The 11528-nt window shown below is 41.1% G+C and overlaps 1 protein-coding gene across 1 annotated transcript; it reads left to right on the top strand.

The window, feature by feature from the left end:
- The first annotated feature begins 2643 nt into the window (after nucleotides 1-2643).
- Nucleotides 2644-3642, top strand: LOC113340856. The gene is made up of 2 exons (XM_026585912.1): nucleotides 2644-3102; nucleotides 3337-3642. The coding sequence occupies exons 1-2, from the start codon at nucleotides 2644-2646 to the stop codon at nucleotides 3640-3642; spliced, it is 765 nt and encodes a 254-aa protein (XP_026441697.1).
- The last annotated feature ends 7886 nt before the right edge of the window (nucleotides 3643-11528 follow it).

Genomic DNA, 11528 nt, shown 5'->3' with positions numbered 1-11528 from the left:
CCAGTGCTTCGCAGAATAACTTATTTCTGTGGCCCCTGGTTATTTCTGCCCATCTCAGTTGCCTTGGAAGATATTTACGCCCACCGAGCCTATCCGAGTTGGCTCAGCCAACTGAGTCACCAGTCGAGCCGAGCTGCTAACTTGAAGGATTAATCAGCCCCAATGCAGTTGGCTATGCGATGTTTCCTCCCCACATCTTGGGCTAAGCCAATTGCACTATCGTTTGGGCTTGGTCTCTTACACCCATTTTTGCTTAGCTAGTTTCATAACCTAGAGGGATGTTCCAGAAGGTTCCAGAATTTATTTTGGGATATGCCAGGAGGCGTGCATGGCCAATTATTGCAATTTATGCCAGGAGGCATGCATGGCCAATTAGTGCAATTTATCCCAGGAGGCATGCATGGCCAATTAGTGCAATTTATTCCAGGAGGCATGCATGGCCAATTAAGAGGATTCATGCTCACCTCGAAATTAGGGTAAGACCCTGAATCGCATCATATAAATACAAGGGTTCACAACCCAAAGAGGTATGCAATCTTCACCATTAAAACTCCCGTGAAAAACTCAAAGCTTACTTAAGCATCGGAGGGTTTTTTGCAGGTACCCCCCCCCCCCCCCCCCCCATAACACTATTTAATTGAAGAAAAAGGCAGCAGTTCGAACATCAATTCACCATCAAATTCGTGTTTGAGGTAGAAGTATTTTTACCATACAAACATTGGCGCCTACTAAGGGGAGTTCGAGAAAACAGAATTGTGTTCTCCCGAATCGAGTTATGGCAGTAATCAAACAAACTGCACGAAGGGTCGATTCTGTTAGTAATCCTCGGCACAACAGGGAAGCTGAAAGGCACGAGATTGAGGTTCAGTCTGCACCCGCAGTACCTATCTGAAACAGATAGAGTCGGGATCGAGTTCATAACAGACCCTCAGATCGTGGTCTAGATCGGGATCGTGTTCGTGACAGAACCCCAAATCGTGGTCGAGATCGGGATCGTGTTCATGATAGAACCCCAGATCTGAAAATTCGGAGAAGCGAAAATAGAGAAGTGATCGATCTTGATTGACCGGAAAAAAATATGTTGGTCACTGGAGATCTACCTAAAACGAAGGCGAGTACGACCCCGGCGAGCAGGGACCCGGCAAGCTGCAACTCAGCAGAGTGCGGCCAGAACTATCACCCATTCAAAACTCTCAAGAATGATGAAGATGAGGTTCGAGATCGACACGATGGGAGGGAATCTTCTCCCGATTACTATGCTCGTTCGGAGCAAGGCAGAGCTGGAAGAGAGACGACTGGACCCCAAAGGAAAAGAATGAGATCTAAAGCTCATATTCCAGAGGACCGAGATTATGAGCAGGAAGACAGTTCCTCAGATGGCGAGGTGGACGCAATAACAGAAGCTCGCCTTTGCAAGATGATTGATAAAGTAATGTCGAAAAAGCACTCAAGAGAAGAAAAGATAGACAGGTTGCATCGAGCCGCATGAGCTCCTTTCAAACTGAATATCAGAGAATTCCGGCCGCCAATGAATTTTCAAGTTCCAAAGCTGCCAGAATTCGACGAGAAAATAGATGATCCAGATCAGCATGTTTTACAATATGAAACTGCTATGTCTCTGTGAAAGTACAATGATGAGTTGATGTGCAAAATGTTTCCACAGTCACTGGATGGTGGAGCAATAAAGTGTTCAATCAGCTCCTGGCACAGTCGATTAGTACTTACCAAAAGCTGGTTGGCGAATTCTGCTCTCACTACAAGTATAACGGACGTGATCGGAAGGGATGCCACACACTTTTCCTTTTAGGTATTCGGAAGGAGAAAAACATCAGACAGTTTACTCGACGCTTCAAGCAAGAGTTGGCCGATGTGAATGGTGCCAACGATCAAGTCGTCATCGAAGCTTACAAACAGGCATACCAGTATGATCAAAGGGGTGTGTACGGTTCCTTAGTCAAGAGACCACCAAAGACTCTGGAAGAACTGTATGATCGAGCAGAAGAATACGCTATAATGGAGGATGACTCTAAAGCTCGAGAGACAAGAGAAGTTAACAGATCATCCAATCATACAAATGATGGGAATAAAGACAAATCAAATAATCGTGCGAGTGGGCAGCATAAAGATCGAGGTGAAGTTCGAGAGAAAAATCAAGGGGAACGAATGGAAACTGGATATCAGAAATATCATGATGTGAAGCTGACACCATTGAACATACGACTTACAGAGTTGTATGAGAAAATAAGCAAGGATTTGATCCCCCCACGACCTTTGCCAGCGGAGAAACGTGATAAACGTGATAAGAGCAAATACTGCAATTATCATAAAGATCATGGTCACAAGACTGAGAATTTTCGCTCTTTACATATCGAAATACAGCGAATGATAGACGCTGGAAAGTTACAAGAGTACGTGAAAAAAGATTTTGGGAAAGGTTCGAGACAATTTGGCGCAGCACATGTGATTAATGTCAGTCATGCTAGGATCCATTCAATGACCAGACGAGCATTAGAAGATGAGACCAGGAGAAATCTCAGGCAGTTAAAGGAATGGTACGTGACAAAACACGTCGATTTTGTCAGTAAAAATGGAGCATAAATTCGGGAGCTTGGATGCACAAAGATCGAGTTTACTGAAGCATACATGGTAGGTGTATATGCTCCCCGCAATAATGTTATCGTTATCACAGCTTGGATTGGCATGTTTCGTGTGCACCGTATTCTAGTGGATGCAGGAAGCTCAGTAAGCGTGTTGTTTTCAGGAGCCTATTCCTCTATGAATCTCCCACATGACTTGATCGAAGAGGATGAAAATCCAATTGTCGGTTTCAGCGGCGAAGTTACAAAGACGATTGGAAAAGTGAAGATACCTATAACAGTGGCTAACAAGTACGTTTTAGGAAATTTCTTGTTGCTTGATTGTCGAGCTCCCTACAATGCGATTGTAGGACGAGACTGGATGCATGAGATCGATGCAGTCATATCCTCATATCATCAATGTCTGAAGTTTATTACCCCTGAAGGAGTCGTGAAAGTTAGAAGCGACCAGATCGCGGCCCACAAGTGTCATGAGAGTGCTATGGACGAATACAAGAAGTCAGAGGTTAGCGGAAACAAAATCCTGCTAGACGAACAAAAATAACAATTAGAACATCCTCTCCCTCCAGAATCATATATGGGAGAGGACGCGGATGAACCCCCAACAGTTGAGAAATTGATCGAGGTCCAGATTGGAGACGAGAAGCACAAAACCACATTCGTAGGGGCAGATCTTCCTGCACACGAACGTGATGGTCTGATTACATTATTAAGGGCAAACATCGACGTTTTTGCATAGAGTTTCGCTGATATGCCTGGGATAGATCCGAATGTATCCTGCCACAGGCTAAATATCGATGAGAAGTTTCATCCAGTTCGTCAGAAAATTAGGAATATTGCGCAAAGCAAAAAAGATGGAGTTACTGCAGAGGTGGAAAAACTGTTGGAAGCAGGCTTTATTCGTCCGGTGCAGTATGCTCGCTGGATGTCTACTGTCGTACTCGTTTCAAAAAAGAATGGTAAAATTCGTGTTTGTATCGATTTTACTGATTTGAATAAAGCATGTCCGAGAGATCCGTACCCGCTACCGCGGATAAGAGATTAAGTGGATGCAACCTCAGGGTACGGGAGACTGTCATTCATGGACGTTTTTTCGGGGTATAACCAAATACCTTTGTTCGAGAAAGATCAAGAGCATACTGCGTTTGTGACTGACAGAGGATGTTACTGCTATATTGTAATGTCGTTCGGGCTGAAGAACGCAGGGGAGACCTACCATCATCTGGTAGACCATATGTTCAAGGATTTGATTGGGAAGACGATTGAAGTATATATCGACGATATGGTAGTGAAATCTGAGCAAAAGGAGTCACATTTTCTTGATCCAGAAGACGTTCGATATCTTGAGGCAATATCGCATGAAGCTCAATCCAGAAAAATGTTCATTCGGGCTATCCTCGGGAAAGTTCCTTGGATACTTGATGACGCACAGAGGAATCGAGGCAAATCCGGAGCAAATCAGAGCCATCAGGGAGATGTCATCCCCAAGAACGAAGAAGGAGGTCCAGAAGCTAGTAGGACGATTAGCAGCTTTAAATCGTTTCATTTCACGCTCGTCGGATCGATTCAAACTATTCTTTGATATTTTGAAGAAAGCAGTGAATTTTGGTTGGACGGATGAGTGCGAAAAAGATTTCAATGATATCAAACAATATTTGTCAACTCCTCCAGGTTTGGTGAGTCCAAAAACTAGACAACTTATCGGAGTTTATCTAGCTGCAACGTAGAATGTTGTAAGTGCAGTGTTGTTTGTTACAGATCCACACGAAAAGCCTGTTTACTTCGTCAGTAAATATTTGACGGGGGCGGAAACACGGTACAAGAAAATTGAGAAGATAACACTTGCACTGTTGCATGCATCTCATCGCCTCAAACCTTATTTCCAAGGGAGGCAGATCGTAGTCTACTCGGAATACCCGCTGAAGAGAATCCTGGAACGTACAGATGATTCCAGCCGACTAGCCATATGGTCAAATTTTCTGGGGGCGTATGAAATCAAGTACGAATTCAGAACTGCGGAGAAGGGACACGCCCTGGATGCACTACTATCATATTTTGCTGTGGACGACATAGAAACAGTTACCGAAGAAGAGGAGGAGCTGTTGAAATACCCACAGAGTCAACCACTAGTCAGACTAGGGGCGAGTCCGCAATGAAGGTTGATACACCTGAGCCTTTGTGGACCGTATTTACTGATGGGTCATAAAATGTTGGTGGAGCTGGAGTTGGATGTGTCATCCTTACTCTCGAAGGTTCGAGGATCGAGAAAGCGGCCAGATTGGGCTTTCAAGCATCAAACAATGAAGTTGAATATGAAGCAACAATTATCGGTTTAAAGGCTGTCAAACAATTATATACGAGGAACGTGAAGATGGTAATTGATTCCATGCTAGTAGTTAACCTGTTTCTGGGGACCTACAGAGTCAAGGAAGAGAGGATGACCTTATATTTGGATCATATGAGAGAACTGGCAAATGAATTCGACCAATTCTCTATTGGGAAATGACCACGGTTGGAAAACATGCACGTGGACGCTTTAGCATATCTTTCTTCCGCGGTCGAAACTGATACCACCCGTTTCATGGTAGTGGATTTCCAGGAGTTACCTAGCATCTCTGACAGCCACTTTGTTCTGGCTCTCGAATACGCTAGTGGGGGAGAGAGAGCAACTACATCATCACATGAAGATATCGATGATAATATGGATGTTGACAGTCCAATGATAGACGATTCAGGCAATCCTGCCGAAAACGCTTCAGACTGGCGTCAACCTTATATCCGGTATTTGACAACCAGTGAACTCCCATAAGATGAGAAACTTTCTTCAAAGGTGAAGAAGAATGCGTGGAGATATTCAATGATCGAGGGACTGTTATACCGCAAACCTGTAGCTTTGGAGCCTTTTTAGCGATGCGTATCAGCCGAAGAAGGACAACAGATATTGGCAGAGGCTCACGAAGGAATATGTGGCATCCATTCTGGAGGGCGCAGTCTCGCGCACATGATACTTACCCAGGGGTATTTCTTGCCATACATGCAGAAAGATGCTAAAGAATACGCGCAGAAATGTATGCCATGCCAAGAGCACGCTCCAATTCCTAAAAGTTTCGCCAGCGAATTGCATCCAGTTTTTAGTCCCTGGTCGTTCGATAAGTGGGGACAAGACATCGTCGGACCACTTCCAAAAGCTCCTGGAGGCGTTAAATTCGTACTAGCTGCTACTGATTATTTCACCAAATGGGTCGAAGCAGTAGCATTGGTACATGTTACCAGACATGATGTGAAAAGGTTCATATGGGAGAACATCGTCTGCAGATTTGGAATCCCAAGCGAGTTAGTATCAGACAATGGGAAGCAGTTCGATTCTGGGGTGATCAAAGAATTCTGCAAGAACCTGAATATTTGCCACAATTTCTCAGCTCCTTACTATGCTCAGAGCAACGGGCAGGAGGAGGCAACCAATCGCGTTATCATGGACAATATCAAGAAAAGGCTGGAGAAAGCGAAGGGAAAATGGACAGAAGAATTCCCGGGAGTCTTATGGTCTTATCGAACAACCCCGAAAAGATCCACTGGATTTTCCCCATTCACACTGGCTTATGGACAGAGGCAGTCATACCCATCGAGGTACATCTCAAGACTACCAAAACTCGTGCTGTCAAATCTGGGAAGAACGACAGCATACTGACTTTGGATAAAGAATTGCTGGAAGAACAAAGAGAAACATCCTTACATCAGTTGGTCTGATACCAGCAGGCAGTCAAGCTGAGCTACAATCGTAAAGTCAGAGAACGGCCATTCGAACCAGGGGAATATGTCTTGAAGATAACCCGAGAAGCCACAATGGAACCAAACTTTGGAAAGCTTGGAGCAAACTGGGAAGGTCCATACATGGTGGACATGCCAGCGTCTCGTGGCTCCTACTACCTAAGGAACCTCGATGGTACTCAAGATTCAAAACCATGGAAGCCATGGAATTCGTTCCACTTATCATTAGCTAAATTCGCATAGGAGTAGTGTCAAATCATGTTGTGCTGCACTCTTTTTCCTTTATGATGGTTTTATCCCACCGGGTTTTCCACGCAAAGGTTTTAACGAGGCAGCTGTTTTCGGGCAGTAAGTACTTATCTTGTTATTTCAATTCAGAAATTTAATTCAACATTGTTTTGTTATTCCACACTCTATCAGAATTGTTCTTGTTTAATTATAAGCCATTGCGGGCGTTAGAATCCGCAGTCAGTCCCTAATGGCAAGGAAGAGCACTTCGAGCGTGTTGTCAACAACATCTCCAACACCTTGCAAATAGGGAAAATGCACAGTTCGAGCATTTTTATCCTGTTCCAAACGTACCCCCATAATATGGGACATCAGCAAATGTGGCGAACATTTTCACCTATCCAGGCACGTGAAAATGTACACATCTCAACTCTGCGCGCATCTTGAATAGTAGGATTGGCCCCCTGCGCGAATTCCAGATAGCAGAAAAACTCATCTTCCCATTGCATGCGCGAGCAAAATGCAGCAAGGAAGTGGACCCTTGCACGAGCATTAAGAAGAATGATACCATTACATAATGGGGGCGAGTTATATATCACCTAAACCATTTGGGAGCAAGATATATAACACTCCAGCGCAATCATTATATTCCTGTGGGCGATTTATGCAACACTCCAAAATGATGCAAATTCAGTTGCCAGTAGAATTGGGGAACCCGAACTTCTTAACCCATAATGAGTTATGGATTAAGAAGGGGCGATGTTTGTACCCTAATATTTCATACAAAAAATGGGTTTACTTAGTCCTAGAAAGCTCCTCTCTTTAGCTAAATATGGTTTATTGGGCCTAATATTCTCATCTAGTTAGCCAAGGCTAACTAGGCCTCACAAGCACTATACATAAAAACCCATGTGCAAGTATCCAAGTCAAGGAAAGAAAGAGCCGCGTCACCACTGCCTCGCCACTTATACACGTCAGCAAAGTGGGCCAATTGGTGGGCGCCACGTCAGCAGGTTCACTGCCATGTCATCATTGGTGGATAGTACTGATGTGCCACGTCAGTGAAAAAGTGGGGGTACAACAACCACACCCAATATTTTGCGTAGCAATCTGTATGGACAAACTCCAATATACTTTCTAGAGAATCAACTAGACAGTCAGACTCAATCTAGATAAAAGTATATCAAAGAGTTTATATCTCAATCTCTCGACTTGATCTTTACTCAAGCAAATAGAAATCTGCGAGTCTTTATCAAAGAGAGATAACTTGGATGGTTCCAAAGACCAATATCCAAGAGTCAATCAATTTAAATCAACAACCAAAAGGTCGGATATTCTAATTGATTGAACAACGCAAAACCTATGATATTTCAATTATATAACAAAATATGATGCGAAAAAGAAATAACACAGACACCGGAATTTTGTTAACGAGAAAACCGCAAATGCAGAAAAACCCCGGGACCTAGTCCAGATTGAACACACACTGTATTAAGCCGCTACAGACACTAGCCTACTCCAAACTAACTTCGGCCTGGACTGTAGTTGAACCCCAATCAATCTCACACTGATCCAAGGTACAGTTATGCTCCTGGACTGTAGTTGAATGCTTTTAAGTCGTTAACCTGGTTTAGAAGAAGAAACCAAAGGTTAAAGGAGAATCGACTCTAGCTATGCAACTAGTATCACACGTAAGGTGTGGGGATTAGGTTTCCCAGTTGCTAGAGTTCTCCCTTATATAGCCTTTCAAATCAGGGTTTGCAATCAATGTTAGCTTGGTAACAAAGCATTCAATATTCACCGTTAGATGAAAACCTGATTAGATTCAGGATAATATTTCACAACCGTTGGATCAAAAACTTAGATTGTTACACACAAATGAAATGTCCAATTTTGAGTTTATGTAGCCGTTCCCAAACATTAACATTTGTTGGTTCAACAGTAGTTAACCAAATGGTTAGCCATATGATCACTTTCATATCCACCATATTCTTCTTCACCAAAACCAGTTCAAATGACTCAAATGAACTAGTTAGGGAGTTGTTCAATTGCTTAGATCTTATGTAACTACACAAGACACAATCGAAGCAAAAACGTTTTGATTCACTCGAATCGGTTCATGAACTTTATAGCCACGTTTTGCAAAAGCATTCCTCAGAACAACCGATATTAGATATAACCTGCTAAAGTTCGCGGGCTGGGTTCTCAGACTTAAGCTCACGGAAGGAGTTCACAAACTCCAGCAGAAATTCTCGGGTCAAGAAATTCCGCCAGTTTGCGGACTTGGCTCACGCCACATTCCGTTTCTCTTGATCAACAAAGTTCGCAAACTTTGGTTCAAGGAATAAGGACTTATACATATATGTGTTTCCACAACAATGCTTATATCCTACCAATGGTTATGTAATCTAAACTCTCATTTCAATCATTGAAACATTCTCAAGGGACGTTATATAGCCGTTATTCACAGACCATTTTTCGTCAGAGCAATTTCCAAAGTGATTGAAACATAACATGACATTCGTCACTAGGTAAAGATGAATTTGGCTAAAGCGAAAGCTTACCAACACATATTTCGAGAAATACATAGGCGAGTTAAACTCGGCTCGAAATAACAAATGTGTATAATGAAAGTCTATATATCAACACGACTTTTGTCTCAAGAATAGGAGATAGAGTAGATAGACTTTTGAGTGACAGATAAGTTCAAGTCTCCACATAACTTTTAGTCGATGAAGATCCACCATCTCCTTGAGTAGTCCTTCGTCTTGTATGATGATTTCCATGGAGTCTTGAGCTCAACTACACTTTCTATCCTAGTCTGAGACCTTTAGCTATATAGAATAGAAATCAAGACTTATAGTTTTGATCACTAACATTGACAACACATGCTTTAGATAACAACGCATGCGAGTTCGACCGATCAATGCTCTAACAATCTCCCCCTTTGTCAATTTTAGTGGCAAAACTATTAGTACATATGGAATATAAAAAAATAATTAAATTAACTTTTGTAGCTTCTATTCCACATGTCTAATCTTCAACATTACTCGAAATCTTCGTCACTTCCAAGTACTCCAATGATCCCAAAGGTTGTAAGTTTAGCATCATCGTTGTTGAAAATCCGTAGCTATAACAACAAGAAAACAATAGTTCTCAATCATTGTTATAGGTGTCATAGTATCATTACACAACGTCAAAGTCCAATTGTATCACAACTTCAACACCAATACTATGGTGATATGTATCACTCCCTCTTAGTCAATACTCCATCTCACATGGAAACCACTCCCCCTTACATAATGATCCGAAAACCATATGCATTTGTAGTGTGAACTACACATTAATTATCCCCCTTTTTGTCAATAAAATTGGCAAAGGTACAAGAACAGGATCCTAATGAAATTTCTGAAAGAGATATTTCTTGACCAAAAGAAAGCAAAAGTATATCATCTTATTTAGATGCAATCATAAAACTGAATCTAAATGCATTCATCAAGGAGTTTGTAAAGATACAAGATAACCCCTAAAATATTCCACAACCGCACTCCCCACAAAGATTTGGCAATTAAACAAAAGTTCAAAAGAACTCTTCCCCGTAAAATGTCATTCCCGAAAGAACAACAAGAGCGACCTTAATTTCGAAGGAAAAGAAGGATCTCATTGGACATAAAAAATCACATACAAGTATGAATTTGAATCCAAAATATTCAATTAAACTAACCACAAGAGAACCCATGATTAATTTAATCGACAAATGCTCAACATAAGTGAACTTATGGAGACTCAAATAATACAATTAGATTAATCACAAGAGAACCCATAATTAATCTAATCGAAATACACAACCAAACTAATCACAAAAGTAATCAATTTAATTGGTCGTGCTCGACATAAGAAAACTTACGGAGCAACAACTAAATAACCAAACAAGATGATTAATTTAGTTGAAAATGCTCGACATAAAGTACCTCACGGAACAACAACATAGCTAATCATAAAAATAATCAACTTGGTCGTTCAATGCTCAACATAAGACACTTTACGGAGCCTCACAGTAATACATAAAATATGGATCAGGAAAGATCAATTACTGCGGAATACACAAGGATTCATTCTATTTTCCATCACTCTTCGCATAACAACATTCAATAGACATAATCCTTGAAAACAAAAGATTTTAACCTATCTTCCATCAGTAATTGATATAATAGGCTTAACTTTTGTATTTGTCAAAAGTCTATTCGTTCTTTTATCAATACATGCATATCGACATACGAAAGACATTACTTTTGACAAGATATGGGATAGTCAAGTTCACGGACGTAAACACACAAATCTCATAACAATATTGCAATATATGAAACCATAAAGATTAATACTGCAAAAATCATCTTCCAAACAATTTTAGAATTTAAACCAATAAATCTAAAAACATAAAGATGAAAACGTTGGACATAGCTATGTGTAATCACAATATTGGCTATTCCAAACTCTAGTTATTCTTCTAAACAAAAAAAAGAAAAATAGAATTCTCATCCGAAGACTTACTAGTCATTGTAGATCTTTCTCAGAGCCTCAACTGAGAATTCCTTCTCATTATTGAAAAACACATTGATTATGGGATCGTTCAATTCCTCCAAATCTACAAAAATATCAGTTAACTCACTCAGTTCTCTTTTTAGTTCACTCAAGGTGTTCTTTGAAAGAGACAACATCTGTTCATAGTGAGCTATCTCTTCTAAAAACGAAACAATTTGATATATTAAAATTGTTTCTTTTGTTGATGAAATATTTCACCAAACTTCTGAAGTTATTATCAAGCTGATAAAAAGACAAGAGGTAGTTAGAGGAAGAACTTTCTCCACACTTTGTAGTCTTCACTTTCTTTACCCTTGAGGAAGAGATTCCTTTACACAGATACACATTAATTGC

The sequence above is a fragment of the Papaver somniferum genome, unplaced genomic scaffold (genome assembly GCF_003573695.1).
Source record: "Papaver somniferum cultivar HN1 unplaced genomic scaffold, ASM357369v1 unplaced-scaffold_24, whole genome shotgun sequence".
Taxonomy (NCBI): domain Eukaryota; kingdom Viridiplantae; phylum Streptophyta; class Magnoliopsida; order Ranunculales; family Papaveraceae; genus Papaver; species Papaver somniferum.
Note: the sequence above shows the minus strand (reverse complement) of the source record. Positions and strands in the feature narration are given on the sequence as shown.